The following is a 16,932-nucleotide window of genomic DNA, read 5'->3' on the forward strand; positions in this document are numbered from 1 at the left end:
GTTCGTGTAAAAAAGTTAGGATATATTGTACAATATTAATATGAAAATGTAACATTCAAAATTTAGTAAAAATAAATTTTAAAGAGATAAAATATAGAAAGTATAAATAAATTATAGATTTTCATTTTTTATTTTACTAAAATTTTATTTGACTAAACTTTAGTTTCTTTATACTCTTTTAAGTTTAGAGAATAGCGAGTTTTGAACAGAAAGAAAGATGGGGTTCTAGTCTTGAATTTGTTATATATTTTAGGTCTTTTACTGTAGCAACTTTAGATTTAAAATTATTTTTTAAAATCTTATGTATAGGTTGGTGGTTATTGCTAGCAAGATTATCTTTAAGAATCAGATTTTATTAAAGTTTTTTTTTCTATCACATATTTTATATAGTAAATTTTTAAGCGATGAAGTTTCTAGTTATAAATTTTTTCTATGACTTATTGAATTTTTTTTTATATTAAATCTTCACAGAGTGACTTATTCAAACTCATCTGATTAATTATTGTAACTTCAACTATTTGGATGATTTAATGAATTAAAAATTATGACATATTTGAGTAAAGTGTTTTATGAATCATATTAAGAATGATATGCATGATTTTTGTATTCTAAAATCTTTTTATATAACCACTAAACCGAAAATAAAAAATAATTATAATATATAATTTTTTTGATAATTCTTGAATGTTGATTAAATTAAGATAAAAATTGATTGTGCGGCTTGTAGAAGTTTTGGTCTTGCACCTTGTGCTAACTTTTTTAGAGATAGTATGAGTGAATAAATTGGTAGTATCTATGCTTTTTAGGATAAAAAGTTCTTTATATTATAAAATTATGGAAGTTATTCTTGCTATTGAGCATTTCCAAGAGACTCACTTTAGACGTGTTTAGGTGCAAAGTGATTTGATGTTATTACGTAAGACTTTTTCTTATTCTCAAATTGTTCTTTGATTTCTCATTAGAGAAAACACTTAGCCTTTGTTCACTTTGATGAATTTGGAGGAAAGTGATTAAATGGATTTGAGAGTATTTAAAAATAAACTTTTTTGTTGTTTATTTGAGTGAATTTGGAGGTATGTGAGAGTGAATTTGGAAGTAAATTTTTTTAATCTGTCACGTAAATTAAATCTTACACTAATTATCACAAACGTTACTTCCAAATTTATTCTCATTTACCTCCAAAATTCACTTAAATAAACAACAACAAAATTATTTTCAAATTCTCTCAAATCCACAATCACTTTTTCTCAAATTCATTAAGTGAACAAAGGATTAGAGATGTGAAAAAAAAAATTTAAGTATTCTTATATTTTTAAGGAAGAAATCATTATAAATGATACGATATTATACTATTTAATATTGTTCTTGACTTAACTCTAAACTATATACCTTTTAGCTCATTCAAAATTATTTAATGGTATTTATAATGGACTAAGTATTATTTTATGGTAAAACATGTTTAATACAAGTTTTTTTAACAATATAAATTATAGTATATTCTTTAACATGTGGTTAAAATTCCTTTTTTTTAAAGTGTTTCAATTTGTCATTCATATTATGCTAAAAGTATTAATATTTGTAATGTATATCTTATATTATGAAATTTATTTTTAAATTAAATCAAGTTTATATCCATTCACATAATCACTATAATCATATTTAGAATTAGTAAAACTACAAACCGTGTTTCCTTTAAGCCATACCATATGTCTGATGTATAACTAATATATTTGTATGAAACTAAACATTAAGGAAAAACGTAAGAAAACATTTTAAAATGAATTTTGTTTATTATCATATTGTTAATGTGAAATATTTATTAATTTTATCCACAACCAATGTTCGTTAAAGAATTTAATCAAACACTCTTAGTAAAAAATATTTTATGGTAAATAATTTTAATAAGGTTCTGAATTTAAAATTTGTAGACGGAAAAATAATTAGTCAAAACAACTGATTAAAATTTAGAAAGCAACTGATTAAGAATAATTAGTCAAATCTTTTAAATAGATCAATATTATAAATAAATAAATATTTCACACTGGTATGTAAAAATAATAATACATTAAGAAATTATTTTACACAATTTGAATTTGTTGTGTCAATATTATATTTCCCAATGGATCAATGATGAATGGATTAATTATAGTTTATTTACTAACCACCACCACCACCCCACCATTTAAGAGTTGACTTACAAGAAAGAAGATTATATATAAGTATGTAATCCCTAGATTGGTGGTAGTTAAGCTAGAAAAACACCAACAACCCTAAAAATTGAAGCTTTTTGAGAAGGGTGCATCTTCAAGTTTAGATCTTCATCATCAAAAGGAGGAAGATCAAAGTGAAGATAGAAGAAAGAAGCAAGTTTAGATCTTCATCATCAAAAGGAGGAAGATCAAAGTGAAGAAAGAAGAAAGAAGAATGAAGAAGAACATGATGGCTCTTTCCATTGGAATAATTGGTGCAACCTTAACTCTATTTGCTTACTCACAAACCTTATTATCACCAAGTCAAAGCATAACACTTGGTCTTATTGTCCTTATGTTGGGTTTGCTTGTAGGAGAAGGTCTCATATCTTTCTAATTCTTTCTTTCTCTTCTTTTTCTCTTTGAGATAAAACATGGATTAAGTGTTCTTTTAATTGTTCTCTAATTAGAAATAAAATCTTATCAATATATAGTGTATTTCTTTTTGAATATTTTGAGACTTCTTTTTGCATTTTTTTTTAATTTGTAAAATATCATGAGATATTTGTAAAAAAAAATCACTATGAAAATTCTAGTACTTCTATGTATGTCTTCCCTTCTCAATATCCGTTGTTAATATGGAATCAAACTTTGATTTGAGAATATTTTTCTAGTTTTTTTTTCTCCGTACCAAATTAAATGTTAGCGTATGAAGGGAAATGATGTATTTTCTGAGCAACAATAATGTATTTCTTTGTATTGGCCTCAAATATTTATATTTTAAAAATATGTAGCTTTTTTCCTAGAAATTATGAGTTTTGCAGCTGGTCAAACACTTCTAGAAGCCATTATAATTCAGAAAAGATAATATTGCTTTTAATTTTACTTTAGAGTTTAATTATTTTTCGTGTCATAAAAAAATTAAGCCCTCAACCAATGGAAAAGATCAATGCTATAAGTTTTAAAATTTGAATTGACTATGATGAAAGTGAACAAATTTATTAAATATAACTATTTATGATTAATGACATCGCATTCGTAGATTATTTAAAGTTTACTTTATTCAAAATAATTACTGTACATATATTATTATGAAAAGGTTCCTCAGTTATTTTAATTATTACGAGAAATTATAATTCGAGAGAGAAAATTAATAATAAAAAAGAAATTAAATATATTTTGTTTTTTAATTTCTTAATTTTTAGTAAAAATTATAATTAAATTATTTTTGAAATTTTAATTCAATTTAGTTTTAAAATTATATAAATTTAATTTTTTTAATCAAATTTTATTAAATTTATTTAATGTTTTAACGTGTAAAAAGACAGTAAAATTAGAAAATAATAAATTTTAATGGTGTATGATAAATAAAAAATAGTTTAAATCTTTTTCCATGTGATAGCATTGATTATCATTCTGGAAAGTCATGTTCGAAACAGTATACATTAAATGAGTGTCTGGTCATAACTGTGGAAAGTGATGCTTAATGCTTCCATCTAATAGGAAAATGACACTTGAACAATCATTTTTGACAACATTTAGACACGCGCACACGTGTCAAAATCTGAGTGGTCCATTTTCATTTAATTTTTCCAACTGGACCACTCAGATTTTGACACGTGTGCGCGTGTCTAAATGTTGTCAAAAATGGTTGTTCAAGTATCATTATCCCATCTAATAATGCTACTAATAACAAGTCAAATTAGTTATCTAATTAAAAAAATTATTAGGATAATTTTGTTATTTGGAGTTATATAGGTTGACATAAATTCAATACATGGTTGTTATATTTTATTTTTTTATCACACATGATTGTTATATGTAAGAGGTATTTATTAAAATATGCTAATATTTTATAAGATTTAAATAAAATTTTAGATTATAATTTTTTTTATCTTACAAAATGGTTAAATAAAATATTGATTAACTAAAATATGAGCCATCCAAAAATTAAATTAAATATTAATTAAATTGTGACTAAGACATTTCTATTTCTATGAAAATAAAAATAAAAATTATAACAAAATCTTTAAAGTTACGTTAGAGAATGGAATTCACAAAAACATGAATTAAGATTTCATTTTATATAATAATTCTTGCAATGAAGGTAATTGTGTATGAGATCTTAAAGTGTTTTTTTTTAAACTCCACTATATTATATTATTTATAAGATTTCTTTTTAACGTCATTATATTCTTAAAGTATGAAAACCCATGTTCTAATTAATATTTTATTTAACTATTTAAGTTTCACTTATTATTGTTTTTTATTCGTATTTTTCTTATCAAATTAACGCTTCAAAATGACGTAGTTTTGGTCGTGTGAAAAAGGTTCAAAATGTTGACCTTCTAATGAAATATTAATTTATTCCTAATATTGTGTTTAATTAATCAATTTTTCTTTCATTATTTAAAATAACAAGTTTAAGAACAAAAAACGGAACATTACTTTTATAATAAAAGTATTTCAATTAGTGCATATTTAGAGGTATTATTTATACTTGTAGAATAAACTTAAAATAGCCAAACGGAGAATGTGAACATTACTTGGTAATTACTAATTAATGAATAATTATAATCTGGTTCATTATCATGTAATATTATTGTTTCACAAATTTAAAACGTACACAATATGAAACCATCACAAGAATAGACCTATTTTCAATATCTTACATATAAAAAATATCATATTTTATTTTTGTCACGACTCTTTCTAACTTATTAGATCAAAGATTAATTTACTTATTAATTTCCTTATGATATTGTCACTAACATAACGACTTTAAACATTCAATTATTGAGGAAAAGTTTATACGTGTTTTGTTTTTTAATTTGTATATTTAATTAGTTAATATTCTCTATAAAGAAGTCACGATATCCCTAGTAAGAAAATAAAACAATAATTATTCTTCAAAGAACTAGCTAAAACAGAAAAACTCCCTAAAGCTATGTAAATAAAACACTACAACTATAACAAAAAAGAAAATCAAAGGCACAATAAATAATTATTTTGGTGTGGAGCTTGCAAAATATTACACTAAACTCAATTTTATGATCTGCAGTAACAATAAGATACTTGATTAAACTTTAAAACCATGCACACCATTGAATCTTGATACCTGCAAAAATCCATTAAGTTAAATCAAAGCAACCAAGGTGAAAATCAACCTTATATGAAATCATATATATATATATATATATATATATATATATATATATATATATATATATATATATATATAATGTTTTAACTTAGCATTTGTGCATCTCACCATCATTGATTATGTCCAATCATGATTTCATGAATCATCAAAAGAATCTAGCATGAGAGAAGAAGACCTTGATGTAGCCAAAGAAGACTTGCCGAATTTCCAAGAAAGCAAAATGAATATTTGAATAAAGATAAATTAAGAAAAAAATAAAGAATTAAAAAATGGTATAAAATTGCTTGTATATAAACTAATTTCAATGATTTGAAAAAAACATATTTTTTTACTTAGAAATTTATCCAATACAACTAGTTTGTCAAGGATTGTGAAACTTGACCATGATTTGAATCACGACATCAAAGGATTTTGGACTTCTTGTGGTTTACTACCATATCAAAGATCAAAATAAAATTGTGAGTTCAGCCAAAACATCAAAATGTTTAGACTTATTGTGATCAAAATCATGCATATCAGTGGTATTTTCCTATAATTTATCAGAATATCAAAAGATTGAAAGAAAACTGTGACTGCAACCAAATTTTAGAACCTTAACTAAGAATGCCAAAAGAAGTTTGCCGGCAAGTCATCCTTGGCTGCATTACATGACCTCATTCCCACATGCAAGACATCAGATGAATTATTTGAAGCTAGTGATCATTCAAATAGGCTAAGAAAAAGAAATCTATGATTCCCACATAAAACAAGGTAGAAAATCAAGTTATTCAGTATAACCAATCAAATGCAGCCCATCACTGCCATAACTGCAAGAACAGTTTTTTCCCAAATGAAGAAGACAACATTCCCTCCTAGAATGAGGAAGAAAGAGCTTTTACATTGACAAAAGAAACAAACAAGCATGGACTCTTATAAGGGTTTAGTGAGTAACTAACTGGTAGAGGTGAAGAAGCCAAAAAAATGGCTTTCTTGACATGAAACAAACGAATGGGGTTTTTATGCAGAAAAAGGATCTGATGAGAATATAAAGAAAATGTTCATGCTACATGACATGGCATGCCAGCTCTAGGCATTAATGATGCTAGCATCTGTGCAGAAGGGGAAGCTCTATAACTGTTCCACTGTTGTCCTTTACTTAAGGGAAATCAGAAGAAAAAATATATATATTCTGGAGGATTCTTATTGTTGGATGTGACTTTGCATGGTGAAGAAACCAAGGAATATGAGAACTTTATTAGATGCATGCCCACCCCCACCACCCTAGTTTTGTGTAGCTTCTCATGTCATCCCTGTGATCATTTAAGAGAACAACAAAAGACCCTTTTTCTTTAACTTGGAGTATCTTTTGATTGGAAGTAAACTTTCATTTCTTCAAATACAAAAGTTAGTCCAAGATCATCTTCTTGAATAGATATTCTTTCAAACATATATGTTGATCCAACTTCTAATCATATATTTAAAAGATAGTTATCCGTTAATTATATAATACCAGACATAAAGATGTAACATCTACTCGTATATTTATCAGATCATTATCTATCAGCTATATGACAAGATATTGATAAAGATGAAACAGATTATGTTCAATGAACAGTATCTACATAAATAAATACTATTCACTGAGTTGAAAACTGATCTATGTACATTGTGTTAGGTGGATCTATTTATTACATTTGACCACAACTATGCACGGATTTAGTGTTCTAAGAAATGTATAGACTTTAGCTTCACAAAAACAGAATCTCTAACCTCAATTTTCAAAACTCAGGTTATGTATTCGTATATGAATGGAATCCAAGTTGTCCTGGGAATGCTGCTAGCTAGATATCCAGTAAGAAACAACAACTCTTACAAGTAAACTGAAGAATGACAATGTTTTATAATAGTTGAACAGTAGAAGTTTTCCAATTTTAATCCAACTAATTATGAAGTTCTCTTTCACTGGTACTCTTAGGCCTAAACTAAATTAAACTCTATATACAATCGAAATTGATCCAGCGTTCAACAATTCATTGATCATATATCAGATTTGTTAATAATAGCTTCATTTGAGTTTTCAATTTCTAAATAACAAAGTAGGTGAAAATTTGTTCACCTCAACCATGTTATTTGATTGTCTTTCTATTTGATAGAAGCTGAAGAAAGTGTTGACTTTCAATACAAGTTTTACAGAGTAATGACATAATCTAAATAGCATAGTTGCCTCTCTAAGCTAACAAGGACCATCCAATATTTACATATTCAATTTACACTGCAAAAATCTTAAATCATTTCTCCTCAGAAAACTTGGGTGCACATGGTTTAAGACAAACAACACAAATGACTAAAACCACCTCAATATTAATCGTACCATTCATTCTTTATTATTTTTGGAAGGACCATTCCAAAATTCAATGTTGGGTTTTTGTACTGGTTATCATGAGTTAACTGAAATTAAATGCCTCAAACTAAGAATAAATCAACACTAGTTTATCAATGCAAATAATCAAATCCGCAATCTACACCCACAATGTGAAATCGATATCCTTGTCAAACCTCATGAATAGAAAAATCAGATAGAAAATTATCAAAAATTGTTGAAAAATATTCACTAAAATTGATCAACCGAATTCTCCAACCAAAATAAATCCTCAATAAAGCCAGTAATTTGTTTCAAGAGAAGCACACCAATAACACGATTATCCAAAACGTTGAATGGGTACATGGTATTTGGATTTATATCACATCGGAATGAGTTCTATTTTACGTGAAGATAATTCTAAAAATAAATTAGAAGATAAATTGAATAAATACTATACTTTAATGCCACCGAAAAGTGTGGAACAAAAGGATGGAATACATTTGTTCTTGATTCACCATGCATAATGAAGCAAGTATATACTAGGCCAACAATGCACCGAATAAAACCAGGTTAATTCCAAATGGGGCCTCACAAGCCATTTATTTACATGAACAGTCACAACTTTCGTGGCATGTTCAAAGTCAATGAAATAAGACAATAATAAGAACAAATCGTAAATGCAAAAATGGCCATGATGCTTTTGCATCAATCAAATGAGAGCCAACAAAAAACTATTGCCTACGAAATCAGTTGCATAGAACAAATCAAAGTGCATTTCACATAAAATTACAAACCAGTGAACAATACAAGTAGTTAAATACAAACTACCACTTAGCAACCGAAATCCAATTCATCCACTCCCCAGGTATCATCAAAGTATTATCTAATCCAAATACCTGGAAAAGTGAAATACACCAAAGCTCCAAAAGAAATTCAGATCACTGCATCTCTCTCTAGGCCATTGTTCACAGAATTTAAACAAGTACTCAAGAACAGAATTCTATGAGTAACCCTAGTCACACCTTTGCACTGGCCATTGGATCACCAAGATTTCAGAAGACTCTCACTGTGCCAGGTCACCTAATGGCCTGACAGAAAATATCTTCTTTTCTTATGCCAACTTTTGTGAGTAGTGGTAGTCCAATACAATTTAAAAGTGAAATAAATAAATAAAAATGTAGTTCAGTGCAGTTGAATGCTAATTAAGCTAAAAAAATGTACAGCACTGATAAATATCCAAGCATGTGTGATATTGGAAAATCATAAAAAAAAAACTGCCAAAAGTGATGGCATGTTCGAATACTGCTTTTGAAAGAGTTTTTATATTTGAAAAAACTAAAAACAAATCATTTAAGAATTTTTTTTCTCAATCTGTCTTAGTGCAGAAAAATGAAAACACTAGTCGTTTGTTTCCTTTAACTCGTTCTAATCAATTTTCTATTTTCACTTCGAACTACTACAGCCAGTCACCATCACTATCAATGCTGTTGAAGTGTGCCTTCATGCTTTCACAATTTATCCTCAAAACAGAATTCATCAAACAGATCCTCTATATTTCTGAATCACCTTATACCATACAATGTCTTCTACTGATCTTACCACAAACAACTTGTTGTCGACTATGAGCTTCAGTCGTTGAGTTAACAACATATTAAGATGTAAGTACAGCTTTCATACCATTAAACTGAAAAGTGCAATCACGTAAGGTACTCACAACACCCATTTGTGTGAACTTTCAGAATCATAGAAGACAACATGCCTTTACCTGTTCATGCTGATATAGGCAAATAGAGGCACCTGCAATACATGACGCCAAAACTCCACCAAATTTGATGTGATAGTGAAAATATGAGAAAATAAAACCCAAAAACAGTAAATAGTATACAACTGTTGGATGATGAAAGGTACATGGTGTCTCAGTTTTAAAGTTAAAAATAAACCACAATAATAACAGAAAGGCAAGCAAGCTTTATAGGTTCTTGGGAGAACAAGTTATGAAGCTTGGGAATTAAGGTAAAATGGACATGGCCAATTTCAATAGTCTCCACATAAGTTTGGTCCTCTAAGTAGTAGCGTCAAGGTGGGCCATAAGTTTGTCAAACCCTGGTTCATCAGGTCTTCTGGTTTAGGCAGTAGGCAGGCTGCGGGCTTCACAGAACTCAGCTGTTTGGGTGGTAAAGGAAAGGGAACAAAGGGAAAACAATATCATCAGAATTCTAAATGGGACTGGTCAGGTTAAGATATCAATCTCTTATTTACTATATTATAGGAAGTTGACAGTTCTAAATTAGAGGAAGTTTCCAGATAAAAGTAGACCATTAATGAAAATTGCATTCTACCTGCAAAGACTCATTAAGTTCAGTAAGCATGATTTCTCCTCCGAGAAACACCACTCTGAGTTGACAACCTGGAAACAGGTACTAAATATTAGAATTGATGAATTCAGGAACAGTCATAACAAATTATCAGTAAGAGTGACCTTTTCACAACATGGACAAGAAAGAATAAAGAAACTGTGAATGTAAGGTAACTTGATTCTAGTAAGGGGCATTTAGAAAATATTTCAAAGAATGTTTTCCAAGAGAATATTCAAGTTAAAACTATTATTTTAGAAGACTACAAATCCACTAATATTAACCCTTGAAGGGATGGATAACAATCAATTATCAATAGAAGATAACAACCTATCGCAGTCAGCTAAATATCTGTCATAAATATCGCATATGGCATGGCAGCCTACTACGGAAAGTCATAGTGGACAAATTTTATTTTATATAATGACAAACTAATTTCACAAGATTTATAAAATTCTTATGATTGTTGAAGACAACTCATAATAATACTACTATTTTATTAAACAATTTGAGGATGCATTGCTTTAGTTTTCAGTGCTTGACATTATCCTGTAAGTGGAAAATAATTGGTAACAATGTTCTATGAGCAAACATAAGAACAACAAACAAACAATGTCAAGAAGGAACAAGAAAAAACAGAAAACAAAACTAGGTTTCAAGGTTTAGGTCCTTAGAGCTTATGTCGCCACTGTAATTCAAGCTGCTGAAGCCACTGCCATAGATGACTCAAAAGAGACTTGATGACAAAGAAGGGTCATTCTCTATTTCTTTCACAGCTCTGTTCTCACTCTGTGAAGAAGGTTCTCATTCATAAAAGAGGGCTCATTCTTTCCCATGTCCAGGATTAGGGTTATTTAAAAATGGGTCAAACCCAAAACGATGCTTTTGAAAAACAAAAAACAAAGGAAACAACCGATATTTCACCATAGGCACCATGAACCACATCCATCCATGGCAGGGTGCCATGGCACAAGACACCATATCCTTCAAAACGGCGGATGGTGGATGGCAAACACCGGAAATTGACACGCCAATACCATTATGGCACTACCATAACGGTCATTTTATAACGCTCACTGATAAAGGTAACATTAGTGTATGTAGAACACTGGGAATTTTGTGGAAACAAAATCCAAAGTATCAAACAATAAAGTACAATTGTGGAAGCAAACACCAGAAAACAAAAGGGGAGAAAATTTAATATGTAATTTCCTATTAAAATAAATGTGCCAATAAACATCCATAAATCAAATTTACATAAGTGAAATGCTAGTAGAAGCTTCCATGGCACAAGTTTCAAAAAGTGTTGTATAATCCAAATCCAACCTTTCAGTCCTTAAAATCGATTAGAGCTGAAATCAAATATTCAACTGTGCAGTTACCTTATGTTAGGTTCATTTTCAAAACTGATAACCTATATATTCTTCTAAGCTGATAATTACAGGGAAAAGTAAGAGATAAAAAAACTTAAGCAGGAAATTAGACATCAGGAAGATTTATTACCCAGCAGTACTAGACCGTCCCAAAGAATAACTTCCATAAGCCCCATAAGCACTGCTACTTCCAAGCTACAGATGCATGGAACAATATTACAAACATGGAACAAGAAAACACAGCTTAAACCTGAAGAACTCGGGCCCATTTAAATATGATCCTAAACTCAAGTCCACTGAAGAGAAGTACCTGTGAACCACCATAGCTTCCATAAATGTCACCACCTGTTACATCACTTGAGCCACCATACCCACTTGAATAAGAATGTCCACGTCCATGTCTTTTACCATCTCTACCATCAAAGCTTAGGCCATCTGATCCATCTGCTGAAACAGGCAGATATGGCATAACTGGAAGGAATGCAGAGAGAGCACCCTCCCTATCAAAAATATTCGCTCTCAACCGTGTAAGTACATGCACCAGAGCCTCCTTGGCAACGTCAAGATCTCCTGAAATCTAATCAGAACGTGTTTGGGGAGCCAATGTAGTAGGACAGAATGTTAGGACTCTATCAGAAACAACATTACTAGACCAAAGAATGAAAGTACCCTTACCTGCACCATTTCATCATCTTCAGATGCAATCTTAGGAAGATTATCCTTTGAGATAATGCGAATATTAGCTTTTGTAAGCCTCCTCATCTCAGTTATGATAGATCCCCCTTTACCAATAAGGCAACCAATTCGTGAGGTTGATACCAGAAGGCGGGTTGTGAAAGAGATGATTCCTGAATCTCTTTCAACCTTCTCACTGCATCGAGGTTGCAATCGCACAGCTGCTTCTATTGTTGGGGAGAAAGTCTCTTCAAAGAACTGCATTAGCACAAGTTATAAACATCACAAAATACACAGCAGCAAAAATCATACCACAAAAAGTACATCTATAGCGGAAGTGGAAAATGTAGGCCAGTGGGAGATCAACATGTCTCCTCAATAATTGAAATGGTTACTAACCATATTTGGATTTCAGTTGTAATGGGAAAATTGGGCTTTTCAATGCATTAAAGTAAAAGCAACAAGTTTGTTGATATTGGAAAAAACGTTTTGTATGATTTAACACAACATTTTTTTCATACATGCCATTCATAGTAGCACAATTTAGAAAATATCACCATATAGCACAAAATACAAATCAAGAGAGCTTTGTAAACTCGGATCTTAACTGAGAGATGGTGATAAAGGCCCATTAGGTGATCATAATTTTACCTCTTTTGTCGAAATGGTGATCAAGCATTCCTCTCCTTCTGTTGGTGAACTATCAACTTTGATTGTTGCACCAGAATCCTGCCTAATTTGATTTATTATCATACCACCTTTTCCTATAACACCTCCAATGTTTCCGGTTGGGCAAACCAATCGAACTGAAAACTCCTTTGAAGACCCCTCATCCCTCGGAGCTGAGTACATGGACCGCGGTGGCCAGTCACTAGTGTCACCTTTATATCCCCCATAAGCTCCAACAAGGGGAGCTATCCCCACAATTGGAGCTCCTGGAGTTGGACCAATGAGGGAACTACCAGCAGGATATACACCAGGAACAGCAGAAGTAAGAAGATGCTGAGATCGTGAAGGGTTATCATGAAGTCGAGATGCTATTTGATGCAGAGCCCTTTTCACAACAGCGGCATCCCCAGTAATCTTGAGTTTCAAAAAGCCAATAGAAAGCAAATTATAAACAAATATTAGTTTTCAACCAGAATCCAACAGTAATCTAAACAATATAAACAAAAACAAGTCAGCCAAATAGCAATTTTTTTAATACCATAATCATCAATTGCATTAATAAATAAATAAACTGAAAAAATAACATTGAATTTAATGCTAAAAAAATCTCATCCAGTTCACCTGAACAAGCTCATCAGAGCTCAAGGCGCACAAAGGTAAATGGTCATCCTTGAGTATCCGAATCTGGGCCCCAGTCTCACTACGAATGTTCTGAACTATCTGCCCGCCTTTCCCAATGACACAACCAATCTGATCAGATGGCACCAGCAGCTTAGCAGTCACTTGGTGACCTCCATCATCATCCTGATCACCATGCAAGTCCTCAGCAACTATTCTGTCATGCACCTTAAACAGAGCATCCTGAGCCGGAGACACGTAATTCCCACCACCCTCAACAGAATTAGTCTCATCACTGGGGCTATAAATAGTAACAACTCGCTCTTCACAACCCGGCACAGTCTCACCAATCCTAATCTTGGCCTTGGTCTCCACCCTCAGTTGCTTAACAATCTCACCTCCTCTACCAATAACACTGCCAATCTTTCGACCCGGGCATACATATCGAAAAACTGTATCTTCCGAATCAATCACAAACTGCTCTCTATCCTCACCGTGATTCCTCCTTTTATTTGGTCCATTATCATAGTCAGATTGAGAGTGGGGACGCTTACCATAACCACTCCTTTGGCCACCCATTAGAGCAAATTCTCTATACAAACTTCCAAATCAAACAGACAAACAGCTTTCACAAGGGTCTAGATATTCTGCAAAGGTCACAAACCCAGATTTCAAACTACAATCTAAAACATTATAATATTCAATAGAATAAAAACACACAGGTAATAAATTTAATAGGATGGTCAAAGAATCTATTTTGATGATTGAATTGAGAAAAGGACCAACTACTTTTGCAGGGTAAGCTAACATAAACTCATATATGCAACAGAAAATTCAGATCCATCGTATGACTATGAACTACATATAGAAGTCAGGCTAAAATATCGACTTTATTGAACTTTCGGCGAGAATCACCCATTATTATTACTTAGAGAGTAAATACCCAGACCAAAGGGTAATTGGAATTGGGATGAAAATACAATTGAAAAATAAAAGAAAAAAGTTTTATAGAATAAGATAAAAAAAAAAAGGAAAAGATTGTGAGATCTGGGAAGAGAAGAAGTGATTCGATGCTTACAAGGTGGAATTCGAATTGGGATGAACCCAGCAGAAAAGTCGTCGCTGGAGGAGACAGGGAATCTATCCTTAATTTCAATTGCGTTAGGGTTGGGGATTTTTTTTTCTTTTATAACGTAGTTTTATTTGTAGTTTTATTTTTAATTTACTTAGATAGCCTGTAGCTGTATATTCACATAGATAGTACGACTTTGTAAAAATTCAGAATTCAGTTTTTAGGAAACCGATTTCTTATTTCATCTTTTTTATTAAAATATAAGTTAGAATTCAGTTTCTCGAAAACTGAATTTTAATTTTCTTCTTTAATAATTTTTGCAAAAGTATATTTAATAATTTTCGAAAACCCTTTAATACTCGATTTTAAAAAATTGATGAGAGGTTAATAGACTTTTGAAATCTACTTAAATGATTTTCAAAAATCAAGATATATTCACCTTTAACATATTTTTAAAATTTTGCTTTTAATTTAAAATTAATAAATAATTAATTTATTTTAATATTATTTCATATATTATACTATATCAACTCAAATTTTACATTATTATTATTATTATATTTATATTTATTTTTAGTTTTATTATTACTATTATAATTTTCAAAATAATTATTAAAATAGTAACATATATTAAATTATATTCAAATAAATTAAATATTTTCTATATTTTATAATAAAATTAATTTAAGAAATTTGTTAAATTGAAAGATGTTATATTAATATATTAAAATAAGTTAATTATTATTAAAATTTAAATAAAAATTTAAAATATGTTAAAATTCAAAAACCGTCTAACATTTTTTTAATTTTTTTTAAATTAAAATTGATAAATAACTAATTTATTTTATTATTTTAATATGATTTAATATTTTATAATATATTAAATAACATTTCATATTATTAATATTCATATATTATTATTACTTTTAGTTTTATTATTTTTATTATTAATTTAATAATAATTATAAAAATAATAATATAATAAAATTTTAAAAAAATAAATAAAATTTGAAAAGTATATTAAATAAATCTTTTTAAATTTAAAATAAATAAATCATCAATTTATCTTATCATTTAATAAAGTTTAATATAATAAAATATATTAAAACAAAGTTTATATTTTATTATTATTTTAATATACATTATTTTGTTATTAATATATTATTTTATTATGTTAAAATAATTAATTAATTTATTTTGATATTGTAGTCTATTTTTTAAAAAAATTAACTGTTCAACATATTTTTTTAAGTTCTGTTTTTTTATCTTAAAATGTAATAAATAATTAATTTATTATAATATTTTAATATAATTTTTTAGTTTAACAAACTTTTGAAATTAGTTTTATTATAAAATTTAAAAAATTTTTAGTTTATTTTGATAAAATTTAATATATTTTATAATTTTTATAATTATTATTAAATTAATAATAAAAATAATAAAACTAAAAGTAATAATAGTAAATTAATAATAACAATATGAAATGTTATTTAATCTATTATAAAATATTAAATCATAATAAAATAATAAAATAAATTAGTTATTTATTAATTTTAACTTAAAAAAAATTAAAAAAATGTTAGACGGTTTTTTAAGTTTAACATATTTTTAATTTTTTATTTAAATTTTAATTAATAATTAACTTATTTTAATATATTAAAATAAAAAATTTTCAATTTAACAAATTTCTTAAATTAATTTTATTATAAAATTTAGAAAATATTTAATTTATTTGAATATAATTTAATATATGTTACTATTTTAATAATTATTTTGAAAATTATAATAGTAATAATAAAACTAAATATAAATATAATAATAATAATGTAAAATTTGATTTAATATAGTATAACATATTAAATAATATTAAAATAAATTAATTATTTATTAATTAAAAGCAAAATTTTAAAAATATATTAAAAGTGAATATATCCTTCAATGGTTTTTGAAAACCATTCACTAGTGCAGAAAGGGCTTTAGACGTATGTTATTTTGGCATTTTAACATTAGATCCAGATCCGACGTGTTTGTGGGTGATGTTAATCAGACGTCGAACGGGATATATCAGACGTCTATATAGACGTCTGATCTATATAGACGTCGGATGTGGGTATACCAGACGTCTATATAGACGTCAGATGTATAGATATCCAAAACGTCTACATAGACGTCGGATGTATAGATATATGACGTCTATATCACTGGAACGTTTTGTCCACTATAATTCATTGGACGTCTGTTTGTGCACTGATAGACGTCTATAGACGTCAGACATGGCATTAATAGACGTCTACTGGTGTTTTTTTTTTAAAATTAATTTATTTTTACAATAAAACCACACCTAAAAAAGAGAAAATTGTCCCAGAACAGTATATTATAATATATATTATATGTGTTTCAACTAAAGAAAGTTCTACTTAATCTAAAAAACAATCCAATACCAAAATTATCAAAATATAAACTTAAACTAAACCTAAT

At 28.7% G+C, this 16,932-nt stretch overlaps 2 protein-coding genes across 2 annotated transcripts; one reads left to right on the plus strand and one right to left on the minus strand.

Annotated features, from left to right (window-relative positions):
* Positions 1-2,260: 2,260 nt before the first annotated feature.
* LOC148202367 (uncharacterized) lies at positions 2,261-2,678 on the plus strand. The gene has a single exon (XM_088108611.1). The coding sequence runs from the start codon at positions 2,425-2,427 to the stop codon at positions 2,584-2,586; it is 162 nt and encodes a 53-aa protein (XP_087964737.1). The 5' UTR covers positions 2,261-2,424; the 3' UTR covers positions 2,587-2,678.
* Positions 2,679-9,550: 6,872 nt separating this feature from the next.
* Positions 9,551-14,606, minus strand: LOC148202368 (KH domain-containing protein At4g18375-like). The gene is made up of 8 exons (XM_088110030.1): positions 14,461-14,606; positions 13,386-14,029; positions 12,747-13,178; positions 12,096-12,353; positions 11,731-11,997; positions 11,551-11,615; positions 10,033-10,100; positions 9,551-9,856 (listed from the first exon to the last, which is right to left on the minus strand). Exons 2-7 carry the CDS (start codon positions 13,959-13,961, stop codon positions 10,052-10,054), a joined length of 1,647 nt encoding a protein of 548 aa, XP_087966156.1. The 5' UTR covers positions 13,962-14,029; positions 14,461-14,606; the 3' UTR covers positions 9,551-9,856; positions 10,033-10,051.
* Between the last annotated feature and the right edge of the window lie 2,326 nt (positions 14,607-16,932).

This window comes from Vigna umbellata, chromosome 3 (assembly GCF_029865625.1).
Source record: "Vigna umbellata cultivar VRB3 chromosome 3, Vumbellata_1.0, whole genome shotgun sequence".
Taxonomy (NCBI): domain Eukaryota; kingdom Viridiplantae; phylum Streptophyta; class Magnoliopsida; order Fabales; family Fabaceae; genus Vigna; species Vigna umbellata.

Excerpts from the sequence above, each read along its gene's own strand:
- LOC148202368 (XM_088110030.1), bottom strand. The coding sequence starts at position 13,961 with ATGGGTGGCCAAAGGAGTGGTTATGGTAAGCGTCCCCACTCTCAATCT. Across the intron at positions 13,179-13,385 it reads GCTCTGATGAGCTTGTTCAG|ATTACTGGGGATGCCGCTGT; the intron begins GTGAACTGGATG and ends TTGAAACTCAAG. Across the intron at positions 11,998-12,095 it reads AAGATGATGAAATGGTGCAG|ATTTCAGGAGATCTTGACGT; the intron begins GTAAGGGTACTT and ends CGTTCTGATTAG.
- LOC148202367 (XM_088108611.1), top strand. The coding sequence starts at position 2,425 with ATGAAGAAGAACATGATGGCTCTTTCCATTGGAATAATTGGTGCAACC.